At 38.4% G+C, this 15,969-nt stretch overlaps 1 protein-coding gene across 1 annotated transcript in view; it reads right to left on the reverse strand.

Annotated features, from left to right (window-relative positions):
- Positions 1 to 15,456, reverse strand: part of kpna5 (karyopherin subunit alpha 5) — a 24,466-nt gene extending 9,010 nt beyond the window's left edge. The window contains exons 1-9 of the mRNA XM_008120419.3: positions 15,341 to 15,456; positions 11,828 to 11,961; positions 9,015 to 9,116; positions 8,834 to 8,933; positions 3,931 to 4,025; positions 3,595 to 3,726; positions 2,101 to 2,189; positions 1,100 to 1,199; positions 537 to 700 (exon numbers count right to left, since the gene is read on the reverse strand). Of these exons, the coding sequence (XP_008118626.1) occupies positions 537 to 700; positions 1,100 to 1,199; positions 2,101 to 2,189; positions 3,595 to 3,726; positions 3,931 to 4,025; positions 8,834 to 8,933; positions 9,015 to 9,116; positions 11,828 to 11,961; positions 15,341 to 15,344 (920 nt within the window). The 5' untranslated portion in view covers positions 15,345 to 15,456. The remainder of the gene's footprint in view (positions 1 to 536; positions 701 to 1,099; positions 1,200 to 2,100; positions 2,190 to 3,594; positions 3,727 to 3,930; positions 4,026 to 8,833; positions 8,934 to 9,014; positions 9,117 to 11,827; positions 11,962 to 15,340) is intronic.
- Positions 15,457 to 15,969: the final 513 nt, after the last annotated feature.

Genomic DNA, 15,969 nt, shown 5'->3' on the forward strand with positions numbered 1-15,969 from the left:
CTGATCAAAGACCTAACATACATACATTGGCATCATTTGAAAGAATGATCTGACAGATTAGAGAACCGTATGGGGCATCAGAGGAGACTTTGCCTGCAAGAGCCACTACAACAGCCAAGTGATCCGCTCTGGCAGCTGGTACAAAGAATGCTCCGTCAACCCCATTTTGTTACTGGGGTAGAAAGCTGTCCCTCAAAGCATTAACATGCTTCCTGCAACTAAAGAACAGTAGCTGTTTAACTTCAAGGTTTACATTTGTTTCTTAATTTTGAGGTGGGGGAGAGGATCAGAAATGCTGTTTTGAATTAGAAATAGCAGTAATAGTTTTAAGGCATGGGTATTTTGTTGGTTACTTTTTTGGTAAAGGAGGACCAAGAGCTATTCAAAACAAGTATTCAACCTCATGTTTTTGTGGCTTTGAATATTTGCATATTGTGCAACTACAAACCCTGGAAATCACATGACATCAAAATATCACAGAAGTCACTTCATACAAGCAGCTTAAAATATCTGGATAAGAGTTAAACAGAACGTACATCAGAAGTTCTACCAATCTTCGACAGACTCCAGAATCAATAACTGCTTGTATTTTATCATTTGGTCCATCTGAAAGGTAAGAGAGGGCCCAGCAAGCATCGGCTAATACATCTGGGTCACTGCTAAATAACAGTCGTGACAGAACACCTAAGCAAGGTCGAACCTTAAGAAGGTAAAAGAAGAGAGAGTCATTGTCAGCAATGTCCTCTTTTTTAGAAGTTCCACTTTTACTGCAAGACATTTTCTAAAGAGCAAAAACCACATAAATATCTGAAAATTAACTGAATACAATCATTTTTTTTTTACAAATCCTGTGCAACATTTACAATGCAATGAGGATGTGAACCTCTAGACTTTAAGATCAAATCTGAGGATTTTGAATAGAATACAAAGAATGAGGTTCACATTACAAAAGTAACCAATTTCTGGTCAGAAATGAACCAAACAACTAAGACTCCTGAAAAAATTGTCTTTATATCAGTGTTTATATATGTGCTTGGTCAAAACACAGCATACATTTTACTACTATGGCATTTTTGCATAGTGAAATATAAGAGTTTACCTTGCTGAAATCTGGAGGTGGATTCTTGCCTCTACAGAGGTTTGAGAGTGCCCACACTGCATTTCTAGTTGTTGTGAGTCTGTTACAATGTGTTAGTAGTCTGCCAAGATATTAAATTGAAACAGATTTTTTTCTTTCCTTTAGGTAAGACAACCTTCACTTTGCATCACATGGAAATTACTAATTTTCTTTATGCTACCAACATTTTATTACGATTTGATTTAAAAACAGAGCTCATAATAGCAAATAACTGCTTTTATCTGTATGGCCTCATCTATCTATATATATATATATATATAAAAGGGTAATGAAATTTCAGCCTAGGAAAAAACAACAAAACTACACATCCTAGAAACACTAAACTTGGCAGCACAACCCCTCATCCATGACTCTACGTTCATACAACAAAAAGAAAAGAAATATAAAGTCCTACTTAGAGGGAGAGGAATAATTGTTTTTATCCAATTGCTGCCAGTTAGAAAGCTAAGCTCCACCCACTTGGTCTGCTGTCAGTTAGAAGGCTAAGCTCCACCCACTTGGTCTCCTAGCAACCCACTCAACCCAGGGCCACTTCAATTAGGCCTCTTCCACACTGCATATAAAATACAGATTATCTGATATCAATTGGATTATATGGCAGTGTAGACTCAAGATAAGCACCAACCCCCAGAGTCAGACACGACTGAACTTAATGTCAGGGGAAAACCTTTACCCTTCACCTTAACTACCACCAATTCCTCAATACTTTATTTCCCATACCACCATACTTTGCCACAGCAATGCGTGGCTGGGCACAGCTAGTATTATATATATCACAAAACTATGCACATCTATACCCAGAAATATGTTTTAGTGAGTTTACTGAGGATCAGTTCTTGGAAAGGGTACATAAGATTATTTTACTAATAACCAAATTTTAAAGTTCTTAATCACATGTAGATATTGCAAAAGTTTAAATATGAATACAATTTGATTTACTGTTAGGTATTATCGATACTTACTGCAAGAGTGGGGGAAGTATTCCGCAGCTTAGCACATAATCCCTACATTCCGCATTGTCTCCAGCAATATTACCAAGAGCCCACACTGCCTTAGAAACAAAGAGAAATCCATCTTATATTTTTCTACAAAGCTCTTGATCCACACCATCTGCACCCCTTGTACACTACACTCCTCACATAATGAAACTAGTACATTTTGTCAAATAAATTAAATGTATAAGAGTAAAAAAAAGTATAAGGTGATGCTAGTATATAATGAACTCTGTCTGTATGAAACAATGAAAAACACACTGTGATTCATTTTTTAAACCTGCTGTAATATTACAACAGGACTTGACAGTCAGAAAGAAAACTGACATAGTCATGTACCAACACAAAATGTAAGTCTACGGATGGCACTCATCCGTAGCAGTCATTGAAAGAAACATATAATAATAACAATAATAATAATTTCTTTAAAAAAGTTATTTATATCTCGCTACCATCTACCCAAAGAGACTCAGGGTGGCTTACAAGGCACATTGTATATTATTGCCAGGTACAAAGGTTTCATTAAAAAAACCTTAAGTTAGTCATCAATATTATATCCTAAGCAGTCAGTATAATAGTCCAGCATATGCCTATTTTAATTAGAGTGATCCCAATGACCAGTGGCTAAAACTCTATGAACAATGATACAAGAAATGCTGCTTATACCAAGTAAGAATCATATTATTAATACAGCAGAATCTGACTTATCCCTCAGTAAATTGCCAATAATAAAATCATAACATTCAAGGAGAGGTCAACAGCTGTGATTTCAATAGGATTTGCTTCCAAGTAAACAAGCATAGAGGCTTAAATGAACAAAATAACATTTCTAAAATATGTAAAAGAATAAATTGGCCTCATGTGAGTATACTTAACATTTTAGTTAAGTATTATGTCAACGAGGCATGGGCTTGTGAACTATTTCCTACCCTCTACTCCTTTCTCATGGCTACAAGGAAGACCTAAAAGCTGTTACCATAATAGACTATCCATTATGTCCTAACCCAGGCAAACCTCAGTTAACTATCATTAAGGGGAAATTTTAGCCTCCAAGTGTGTCAAATAACAGCTCCTACAATCTCTCACCATGGTCATGCTGGTTGGGGCTTTTGGAAATTGACAGCAAGATTCCCAACTCCTAATTTAGACGAACAAGCTGGCTGTGTACCAGAGTTTACAATTCCAGGTATTTTCCACAACGATTTAACACATTTTCAGTTAAATGAAACAAAAATTTCAGATATGAACATAATAAACAGTAAACTGAAAAATCTTTTCCTTTTGACTGTTCTGGATGAGAAGGAAAGAAATAGGTATGCACACATAGTACTGAACCCAAGTTTAAAGTTATGTTCAAGCTAGATCTGCATGTTGACATTAGACTTCTTACAACTATATCCTATTTTTCCTGCTGTTCTTTAAAGTTTAAAACAATCACATTGACAAAGGTCCACAAAAAGTTACCTGCTCCTGGACATCTTCATGTTCAGAATTTAACAACTTAATGAAAATTGGGACAGCTCCAGTCTCAATCACTACTTTGGTGTGCAAAAATGTTCCAGATGCTATATTTGTAAGAGCCCATGCTGCTTCAAACTAGGAGACGAAAAAATTGTTAGATAAAGCACTGTGCAATATACTCTACATATTTATTTTTAAGTAGTTTACATCTCATTTATACACTTTTCATTGTTTGGGAAAAAACCCTCTGCAAAACACCATCATCTCCCAACACATGGATCTGAACTGTTAAGAGTGTTGATGTTTCCTAAATAATAGCAAATTATAATGTGAACTCACCTGAAGGGTGCAATTGTCATTTGTTTCTAGAAATTTCACAAATCTTTGCACAACGCCTGGTCTTTGTATGACTTCATCTATTGGAGGATTGGGTTCTGAAAATAAAGTTTATTCAACTTATGAAAACAAAACTTACGTCAAAGTTAAATTCAGGTAAAAGTTTAAGCAGAGGGCAAATACAGAGAAGAGGTAATATGGCACAGTTTCAAGAAATGTTGGACCTGTTATGAAGAAATTCAAGTTTATTTATTATTTAAACTTATATGCCGCCACTCCCCTAGGGCTCGGGGCGGCTTACAAGAAAGGCTAAAATCTAACAATTTAAAAACATCTTTAAAATATCTTTAAAAAACATATTAAAAACACTCCCCCCGGGCTCGGAGTGGCTTACAAAAACAGCTAAAATCAATTTAAAAACAGCAATAGTGGAGATCAAAAGCCTGTAAGACAGGTGTGTCTTACATGCCCTGCGGAAGACTGATAAGTCCCGCAAGGCACGAACTTCAGGCGGCAGAGTGCTCCAGAGTGATGGCGCCCCTGATGTAAAAGCTCTACGTCTAGTTTAAACTTATATTAACCTACAGAACCCACGGAACGTTCTTAAACAAGTTGTTCTTAGTCTAACATATCTCAGAGAAACACATGAGGTTAAATGTTACTATGCAGTCCCTTAAAAGGTTAAATATAACAGATATTCTGTATTTTTCTATTTAGTGTAAGAAATGCATCAACATAGGGAATTACATAAACCAAGAAAATCTGGTTGATTAATCAATTAATCCACCAGCTGAAAAATAATTTGTAATTTAAGTTATTGTATGCCTTACTGTCTATATGCAGTCTGAGGACTAAAAATGTAAGAGCCCAGGTAGATTGAATGAAAAAGGCATCTAAACCAGCATGCTGTTTCTTGTGACTAGACAAACACTTCCAGGAAGCCGATATGCAAAAACTCTTCTTCATTCCTGCCCCTCACTGTCTGTGAAGATGGATTGCCTATTACAGCTAACAAGCACAGCTAAACCTTCCACTAAAGCAGTGGTTCTCAACCTGTGGGTCTTCAGATGTTTTGGCCTTCAACTCCCAGAAACCCTAACAGCTGGTAAACTGGCTGGGATTTCTGGGAGTTGTAGGCCAAAACACAGGTTGAGAACCACTGCACTAAAGTATCTAATACTCCTTTAATTAATCTATATATATAAAAGAGTGATGGCATCACGGCGACCCACAAAACAACAAAAGTACAGGCCCCCCAACCTCGAAATTTGACAACACAACCCATCACCCACGCCTCAGGGTTGATACAACAAAAAGAAAAGAAAAATAAAGTCCTAATTAGAGGGAGAGCAATAATTGTTTTTATCCAATTGCTGCCAGTTTAGAGGGCTAATCTCTGCCCACTTGGTCGCCTAGCAACCAATTCAGCCAAAGGACAGCCAGGATTCAGTTAGGGGACAGGCAGATTTAGGCCTCACTTAGGCTTCTTCCACAGATTATCTAATTTGCACTGGATTATATGGCAGTGTAGATTCAAGGCCCTTCTACACAGCTATATAACCCATTTATAATCTTATATTATCTGCTTTGCACTGGATTATCTTGACTCCACACTGCCATATAATCCGCTTCAGTGTGCATTTTATACAGCTGTGAAGAAGGGGCCTCATATAATCCAGTTCTAAGCAGATAATTTAAGATTATCAATATACAGTAGAGTCTCACTTATCCAACATAAACAGGCCGGCAGGATAAGTGAATATGTTGGATAATAAGAAGGGATTCAGGAAAAGCCGATTAAACATCAAATTAGGTAATCGTTATACAAATTAAGCACCAAAACATCATATTATACAACAAATTTGACAGAAAAGGTAGTTCCACGCGCAGTAATGTTATGTAGTAATTACAGTAGACTCTCACTTATCCAACACTCGCTTATCCAATGTTCTGGATTATCCAACGCATTTTTGTAGTCAATGTTTTCAATATATCGTGATATTTTGGTGTTAAATTCATAAATACAGTAATTACTACATAGCATTACTGCGTATTGAACTACTTTTTCTGTCAAATTTGTTGTATAACATGATGTTTTGGTGTTTCATTTGTAAAATCATAACCTAATTTGATATTTAATAGGCTTTTCCTCAATGCCTCCTTATTATCCAACATATTCGCTTATCCAACATTCTGCCGGCCCGTTTATGTTGGATAAGTGAGACTCTACTGTACTGTATTTACAAATTTACCACTAAAATATCACAATGAATTTAAAACACCGACTACAAAAACATTATGAAAAGGCAGACTGCGTTGGATAATCCAGAACATTGTATAAGCAAATGTTGGATAAGTGAGATTCTACTTTGATATGAAATAATTTCTGGGATAGAATAATGCAGAACAATATAATCTCGAAAACCAGGACAGTAAATAAAGACCCAACAGTCTGAAAGCGGGGAAATTGGAAATTCCACAAAGGAAACAATCAGGGCCAGCTAACACCTCCCAAGAAAGGATTCTTCCAGAAAGGAAGCTGAGAAGGGAGTGAAGCACTGTGTATTACCAAAGTCATTATTATTACTATCATTACTATCATTACTATTATTATTATTATTATTATTATTATTATTATTGTGTTGCGGTCAACCGTGAAAATGAATACAATCTGGCTCCAAGTATTCAAAAACACTAAAATCAGAATATATAAAAATTAATGTGGTATAATAAAACAGAACAATACAATCTCTAAAATCAGAACACTAAATAAAGAACAACACTCTGAAAACAGGGGAAATCCACACAGGAAACAATCAGGGCCAGCTAACACCTCCCAACAAAGTATTCCCATCATCAAAGACTGGCAAATCCTCTGTTTTCTTAGGGCCACAGACATTAGAAGCACATAAAATATCGCAAACAACACCACTCTGAAAACAAGGGAATTCCAGACAGGAAACAATCAGGGCCAGCTAACACCTCCCAACAAAAAAATCACTCAGAGGAAACAGTCAGGCTTTAAAGCTGCAAGGCCATTACATCCTAATCATTTTTCCTAATTGCAGCATTCATACTTGCCTCCAAGAGACAAAAAAAACAAAAAAACAATCAGAAATATTGTATATTCACAACTTTTAGGAAATAATATCCCCTGATGGCGCAGCGTGTTAAAGCGCTGAGCTGCTGAACTTCTGGACCGAAAGGCCGTAGGTTTGAATTGGCGGAGCGGAGAGAGTCCCCATTGTTAGCCCCAGCTTCTGCCAACCCAGAAGTTCAAAAACATGCAAATGTGAGTGCATCAATAGGCACTGCTCCGGTGGGAAGGTAACGCCGCTCCATGCAGTCCTCCCACATGACCTTGGAGGAGTTTACGGACAACGCCGGCTCTTCGGCTTAGAAATGGAGATGAGCACCAACCCCCAGAATCAGACATGACTGGACTTAACGTCAGGGGAAAATGTTTACCCTTTACCTTAACTACCACCAATTCCTCAATACTTTATTTCCCATACCACCATACTTCACCACAGCAACGCGTGGCCGGGCACAGCTAGTGTAATCTAAATGTGCATCCATATCGTAAAATTAATTCAGTTTGATAACACTAACTACTATAGCTCAATGCTATGGAACCATGGAAAATGTAATTTATAAGGTCTTTAGGCTACTCTGACAGTGTTGGTGCCTAACCAAACTACAACTTCCAGGATTCCATAGCACTGAGCAGGCATTAAAAGTGGTTTAAAACTGCATTAATACTACAGAAAAGGTGCATCCTAAAACAGCAATTAAAAAATCGCTTTCTAGGTGCTTTGGACTGCAACTTCAATAGTCTTCATTCCTGAGCTATTCGTTTACAGCACAATTTTATTTGGGAATCCAAGTCCTTTGGGGTTGACTTTGGCCTTCCAAGGGTCCCAATACTGCCTAGGTTGCCCAGACCAATACCCTATTTCTCACTATACTACGTATAATGTGGTGGTTTTGAAGTATTTTATATTGATTTCTTCACTAAACATTTCGAGCTATTGATATTAAAATATGTTAACATTTCTGAAACCGTGCTCCCCACCTCTCAATTGCAGCCTCTAAGAACTTTCAAAAAATAGAATTTGGCCCCATGGCTGCAAAGTGTTCCCTGCCTTTGCTATATATTTACGTAGAATAAATACCAGTGAACTGAACAGGAGTCAGTGCCACATAGTAGTTACAGGAGTCCAGTCTTAGTTGTTATTTTATCATCAAAAGCATTTAATCCTAGAATACACTGCAAAGAGGTATGCATCTCATAGAATTGCTCATTGTCTTAAATAACAAAGTTCTTCATAACAAAGCAGTTTAGCATTGTCAACACATTCCAAATACCTACTGTCCTTGAAACAAGGACATTAAGTCCTTTCCCTAAAATAAATTAGCCAATAAATGTACTATTATTCTCAAACAACAGTTAGCAGCCTCTTTACAAAGCATAGTTCAGTTAGCTCTCTTCCTAAATATCGTTTCACAAGCGTTGAAGCAAAGAAATTTACAACAGTAACAGAATACTCATTTTCTTCTGAAACTTAAAAGCAAATCCCAAAGAGGATATTTAATATCAAGTCATTTCACAACTTACAGTAGATCAGGGAATAACAATCCAACACAAGAGATGTATGCACTTACGATGATACTATTCAGTTTGCTTTTGTCTATTCGAGTGTTTTTTTACAAAGTGAGTTTTGACACCCAGCCATTATTACAATATCAATGTGACCACTCATGTCAGGAAAAAAACAGATGAAACAATACAACAAACTGTTTTGAACACAGATCTCTTTTTTCCAAAAGTATCCTGAATGTGAATGTGTGGAAATAACACACAAAACATCCATTTAAAAAGACAAATCACACAGTATCCATTCACCTTTTGAAAGCAGTTTTCTAAATCTCTGGGTTGCAGCAAGCTGTTGGTTGGGATCATCAGAGAAAACCATCTGTACCATGTCACATGTAATTACATCTTCCTAAAAATGAAAAGTCATTGTCACTGTCTGAATTTTTAGTCACCTTCATCAAGATATTTCCAGTCAAGGTGGTGTTTTTACCTCAGGAATAGGTACAGTAGAGCTCACGTCAGGATCCTGGATTGGACTTTCTTGCATTGACTCTTCATTAACCAACAGAGCAACATTTCGCCGTTTAAATAACTAAAAGAAAAAAGTGAAAGAACTCACATCAGGGATGTGTATATAGGTAACAAAATTCTGTTTGCAATTTGTTTATTTGAAAAACACAAAATGATCTTTATGAGCTCCTCATTTATAAAGTCCATTTGAACAACCTCCCTCCCATATCTGTTTTAAACATGAAACCAAGTTATGCTCTGAAATTCCATTTAAAATCCCTTTCACAATCAGGGTTTTTAATGCAAGCATAACTAATTGCATTTTAACACACTCTGGTAACAATCATATACGATGCTGACAGTTCTTAAAGAAGAGTAGAATTGACTTTGTGTAGAAGAAGAAAAGCATCATATATGATCTAGCAACCTGTACCTCATTTCTAAATCCTTGCTTCCATAGGTCTGAACTATGCCTAAGAGATCTTCCAATTTAGAAGCATCAAGGTGCAATATGTCACCACAAATCACATAATTTAGCTGTGGATTGTGAAGTTGTTTAAGCAGTACAGCATAATAGCTGAAGTTTCTCAATCTCTGGAAAATTTCCCAAAAATCCAAGTATGTCAAATTTATTTATCGTGTCAGAAGCGAATTGCGGATACAGTTACGATGTATCTCTGTAGATCTTAGGAAGCTGTTTCTTGATTTAAGATGTTGGCATGCTGGTTGATATCCGAACAGAGGATGGGCCAGAGATGTCAATGCCTTGGCCCTTTTATTACTGGCTGCTACTTTTCAGTGAATATCAGGTGGTGCAATATCGGCTAAACAGCATAATTTCTCCAGCTGTGTAGGGTGTAGACATCCTGTGATAATGCGGCATGTCTCATTAAGAGCCACATCCACTGTTTTAGCGTGGTCAGATGTATTCCACACTGAACATGCATATTCAGCAGCAGAGTAGCAAAGCACAAGAGCATGTCTTCACGGTATCTGGCTGTGATCCACAAGTTGTGCCAATCAGCTTTCATATGATATTATTTCTAGCAATCACTTTTTGCTTAATAGTCAAGCAGTACTTCTTGTAGGAGCAGTCCACAATAACTCCCAGGTATTTTCGTGTGCTGCAATACTCCAGTGGGATTCCTAATATGTCAGATTTATTGTGGGGAAAAACTGCTGTCTTTACAGGTATTCTCAAATCTCTCAATATTCATTAAACAACAAATACTATATACATCACTACACCTGATGCTGATAACATAATATTCAGAGGAAATGAGTGGGAGGGAACCAGCCTACCAACCAGGCACTCTCCAACAGCTGTTGAGAGACCCTCCTGCCATCTTTAACTGCCATTCCACCGGCCGCTGAGTGGGAAGGAACGTTTACAAACCAGGCACTCTTCAGCAGCCACTGAGAGACCCTTCTACTGTATTTACCGTGCCATGACCTCACCACTAGCTAGCCATAGCCTGAAGTTACTTCAAGTCACGGATACCTTATCAGATGACAGTACTGGGGAATTTTACCAACCAGCCCATCTTTGACCATCAACTTAGTACTCAAACCAAGTTTGGCTTGGGGTCACTGCCGACATTCACCATTCAACTCTGTTCCTCCTAAGCTTTAGTGGGGACTTTTGTTTTTGCTTTCAGATTTCATTTATTTATTTATTTGGTGGAGACTTCTCTTAATATTCTTGTTGGCTCATGTTTATCACTGATGATTGAGCTTAGTGACATATAATATTTAACTGATGAGTCTCCATAATCATTGTAATTGGGTTTAAATGTTTTTTTTTTTGGGGGGGGGGGGGTTTAGTATGCTCGAAACCAACTTTTATTGAAACAGACAAACCAAGAACTCTTTGCAATTCATTAGGCACACATTTCCTTTACTTTTCCCCCATTTGCCAAAGTTTTTTGTCAGGCACAGGTTGGACTCTCTTTGTCATCTTGTTGTAAAGTCTCTCCAAAAATTCATCTGTTTTTAATGCTTAATATTTTATTTATATCTTATTTTTGGACATTATTATGCCTTGTATGATTTGTCTTGTATTTTATGTTAAATGTGCTTTGATTTGGTATTGTATTATATTTATACACTGGCCACTTCAGTGCCACATTGCAAATGCGTTGAGTTCCCTTCAGGGTGAGAAGAGCACGACAGAAATATAGTAAATAAATAAATAAATAGGCTGGTCACTGGTAAATTAAAATGCTGGGCTTCATGAATCTGAGCTTGATCTAAGAAGACAATCCTTAAATATCCTTGTACTCTAAAACTAAAATTCCTACATTCAAAAAAGAGCTAAAGTCACTGATTCAAAATAATCAGTTACTGTTAACACTGTATACAAAAGTTGAGAAATATTTTAACCATAACTCAAATAAAAACCCCTTGAATGCTAGAAGATAAGGGCTCAGAAACAATTATGACTATACATTTTAAAATGTATCATCACAACATTTTTCCAACTGTTATTAGTTTAGCAGGCCACATGTACCCAGCCATATCTGTGCGCACATGCCTTTAAGGTGCCTGTTGACTTATAGCAACCCAACACATTCCATCAGCTTTTCGTAGGCAAGGATACTCAGAAGTAGTTTTGCCAATTCCATCCTCTGAAATGTAGCCTACAGCATCCATTCATATACAAGTGCGCAAAGCGGTCTCTTAATCTGCTTTATTAAAGTCAATTATATGTATGTCTACTGAGAAATGAGTGTACTGATTTAATCGAAGCTTATTCCCAGATATGTGACTGTGGTCTGAACCTTAAAGACTTACTTGTTCTTCTCTCTTCTGTTTCCGTAGCTGAATACCTTCCTCTTCTCTTCGTCGCCGCATTTCTTGTGGATTGAGGGCATTGTTTTTATAACTTTTCATTCTGTAATGATCTTTTTCTGGGCTTGCCATGGTATCTAGAAAAAAAACAAGAAAGATTACACCAAACCTTTTCTTTTCTGGATTGCCAGGAAGTTTGAGAAAACAAGTCAAAATAACTGATAGATGAATAAATACAGTGGTTCCTCAGTATCCACTGGGACTTGGATCCAGGATACCTGTTGGATAGGATACTAAAACTGTGGATGTTCAAGTCTCATTACATACAACGATATATACATTATATACAACTTCGCTATAAAAGAGCAAAATCAAGATTTGCTTTAAAGGATTTTTCTGTATTTGGAAGTTGTGGATTCCTGAATGAATGCAGAATCTGTAGATATAGAGGGTTGATTTTATGAATATTTACTGTGAATGTATACATAGATTTTCCTGTCACATAGTTTTTGTCAAATATAATTCTGCAAAATTTCTAAAATTCTCTAAATTCTCTAAAACTTTTAACTGTTGTAATCTAATATTGGAGTCACATTAGGCTATACAACAGGCATCTCTTTTATCACTATTAGTAACTTCCTAGTTGCAATTACATCTGCTACACCTTTTCCTGTATTTATTGAAATATCAGTATCAGAAGAAACAAATCTTTCAACTATTCCATTCACTATATGGACTAAAGATCAGATGCATTCTTATCAATCCATTTTTCTCCAAGCTGAAATACATGAGGCATATAGTCACTCTACTATTATTCATTTACATAGCACTTTTTATATCCAGAGCACTTCAGTCTTTATGTTTCTTTTTGCAATAACCATTATGCAATCTGAAAACTAGCATTTCCATTAGTACAACAAACTGAACACTTGGATGTTTACAAAAATTACATCACAGGGGTTTGATAAAAAAGAAAAGAAAATAGGTTTGATAAAAAAAATGCCCATACAAACAATTCTTACAACATAATCACATGCCTACTTAGAATGAATATATTTCCCATGGGCTTAATTTCAGACAAATGGTTTTTATTTGTAACAAAATAATCCATCCAATCAGCATAATAGAAACTGGCAGCTGCACCTCAAAACAGGAAACATCAACAGCAGTAGGAAACGCATAATGAAATGCAGCCAGTTATGGCAGCTCTAAAACTTAAAAGGAAAATACCATCATGTGCTATACCCAATCACATACAAACAGCAAGGAAGGTAAAGGATTATGAGCGCATCTACTCTGTAGAATTAATGCAGTTTGATGCCACTTTATCTGCCATTGCTCACTACTATGTAATCTTGGGAGTTGCACTTTCAGAAGGTCTTTAGCCTTTGCTGCCAAAGAGTGCTAGTGCTTCAACAAAGTACAAATCTCATGATTCCATAGCACTAAGCCATGGCAATTAACATGGTGTCAAGCTACAGTATAAATGCACCCTACATTCCCTTGGAGCAAGTTCCATTTGCACATGTAGCCACTAATAACGGGGAGGACTTGTGCAGCAGGTTTGTCAAGCAAGGTGTCAACCCTGATGTTACAATGCAACACCTTGTGTAGGAAAATACAAACAGTACATTTTTTACATTCTTCCCTATATAAATGCAAATAATTTAATACTGTTTATATTATTGAGAACATTATGGTCAGATGATTATGCCCTTGCCCTCAACTTTTATTATTTTGTCAATGTAAACATTCACATGATGGTTCCAGCATGTCCTACTGTGGTCAAAACAAGATAAAACAGGCCAGCCTACTCATATGCTTTTAGCAATAGCTTAATGCAAAATAGCATCCTTCATCTGGAATTTAAGCAGAGCCTGCCCAGGAGGGTCCTTGGAAGAGAGACCACCAATTACCAGGTTCTATATTTGAAAGAAAAGAGCTGCCAAGACCAGCTCTGAATATTCCTTGCCTAAGAAAACACCATGAAGAAGAAACCATGAGCATAAACACAATCTAGCAACCAGTATTCAAAAAAACTCTAAAATCAGGACAGTAAATAAAGAACAACACTCTGAAAACAGGGGAATTCCAGACAGTAAACAATCAGGGATTGCTAACACCTCCCAACAAAGAATTCCCACAGGCAGGAATCAGCCAGGCCTTGAAGCTGCAAGGCTTGTCAGTGCTAAGCAGGTTGATTAATTGCAACATTCACACTTGCTTCCAACAGACAAGAGTTCTTTCTCCCACTCTGGACCTTCCACAGACATATAAACCTCTCTAGTGCTATATACCTCACAACCTCTGATTATGCCTATCATAGTTGTGGGCGAAACATCAGGAGAGAAGGCTTCTTGAACATGGCCATACAGCCCGGAAAACTCAAAGTAACCCAGTGATTCCATCAATGAAAGCCTTCAACAACACACCATGAAGTACTTGTGGGGTTGCCACAATCCAGAATCTATTGGTTTGGAGTGGGCTATTTATTCAATGTCTTTGGGTGCATCTACATTGTAGTTTGAGATCATTTTAGCCACTATGATTCAGTGCTATGGAATCCTTAGAGTTGTAGTTTTACAGGTTTATAGCCTTTTCTGTGAAAAAGTGATGGTGTCTCACCAGAGTACAAATCCCAAGGTTCCTTTGATAAGAATCTCTAAGTGCACTTACACTGTAAGACTAACGCAGTTTGACACCGCTTGACCTGCCATGGTTCAATACTATAGAATCCAGGGAGTTTTAGTTTTACATGTTTTTTTATTCTTCTCTCTCAATGAGTGCTGGAGCCTCGCCAAAGTACACACCCCGGCATTCCCCGTGCAGCCTTGGCCCGCCATGGCTCAGTGATATGGAATCCTGAGATGTATAGTTTGGGAAGACGTCAGCGCACTTGGGCAGGCCTGATTTTTTTCCGTGTCAGGAGCAACCTGAGTCGCTTCTGATGTGAGAGAACTGGCCGTCTGCAAGGACGTTACCCAGGGGACGCCCGGATGTTTTGGTATTTTCCCATCCTTGTGGGAGGCTTCTCTCATGTCCCCGCATAGAGCATCCGCGCTCTCCCCGGGTGGGATTCGAACCTGGCAGCCTTCAGGTCAGCAACCCAACCTTCAAGTCACAAGGCTTTAGCCCACTCCGCCACCGGGGCAGGCCTGATAAAACTACGACTCCCACGATTCCGCAGCACTGAGCCATCGCAAAGTGTTGCCAAGCTGCATTCAATATGCACCCACAGAGCAGTTGTCAATTCAGATGAAGCGAAACCCCGGGGTCCCGTTCTGCAGGCGAAAACGGCGAGGGGGAGAACTTGCAAAGAAAGACGGAACACCTGTCCCCACAACTCCCTCCATTGAAAGCGGGAGCAAAGGCCCTCGGGGGCCGGAGAAAGACGAAAGAGATGTCAACACAGGCTTTGCAGGCCAGTCTCGCTGCCCAGCACCTCTCGAGGCCTCCTTCGGGCCAGGGGCCTTACCCTCCCTCCCCTCAGGCTCGCTCGCTCGCTCGCTGGCTCACCCATCGGGCCCGCCCCAGCCGGGCAGCCGCTTCGCCCCTCCGAGTTGTCAGCTTCGCAATCCAAGATGGCGGCCCCAAGACCACCGTGTCCCCGCCCCTTTTCCCAACAGCCCCCCGCGCGCCACAGAGATAGATGCGGTTGAAAAGGGAAGAGTGACACGCAGCGATCAGTTTCCGAGTGCAGTTAAAAAACACAACTCTTTCTCTCCGGAAACGTATCATTCTAAATCAGACATGGGCAAACTTCCGCCCTTCGGGTATTTTGGACTTCAACAGCCGGTAGGCTCTTAGGAATTGTGGGAGTTGAAGTCCAAAACACCTGGAGGGCCGAAGTTTACCCATGCCTGTTCTAAACGCATTAGGAATTTGCTGGCTAATCAAATCCCTTAACACAGTCAAATAACTTGACTTCTGTCATGTGTTCTAATCGCAGCCTACTTGACAATGGCAAAACATTTTCTAATATTTACTATTTAAAACTGTAATTAAAGTCTGTAATCCGAATGCAAATATAAGCATTATCTTTTGATTAAAGGTAAAGGTTTCCCCTGACGTTAAGTCCAGTCATTGTCTGACTCCGAGGGTTGGTGCTCATCTCTATTTCTAAGCCGAAGAGCCGGCGTTGTCCG

This window comes from Anolis carolinensis, chromosome 1 (assembly GCF_035594765.1).
Source record: "Anolis carolinensis isolate JA03-04 chromosome 1, rAnoCar3.1.pri, whole genome shotgun sequence".
NCBI lineage: Eukaryota > Metazoa > Chordata > Lepidosauria > Squamata > Dactyloidae > Anolis > Anolis carolinensis.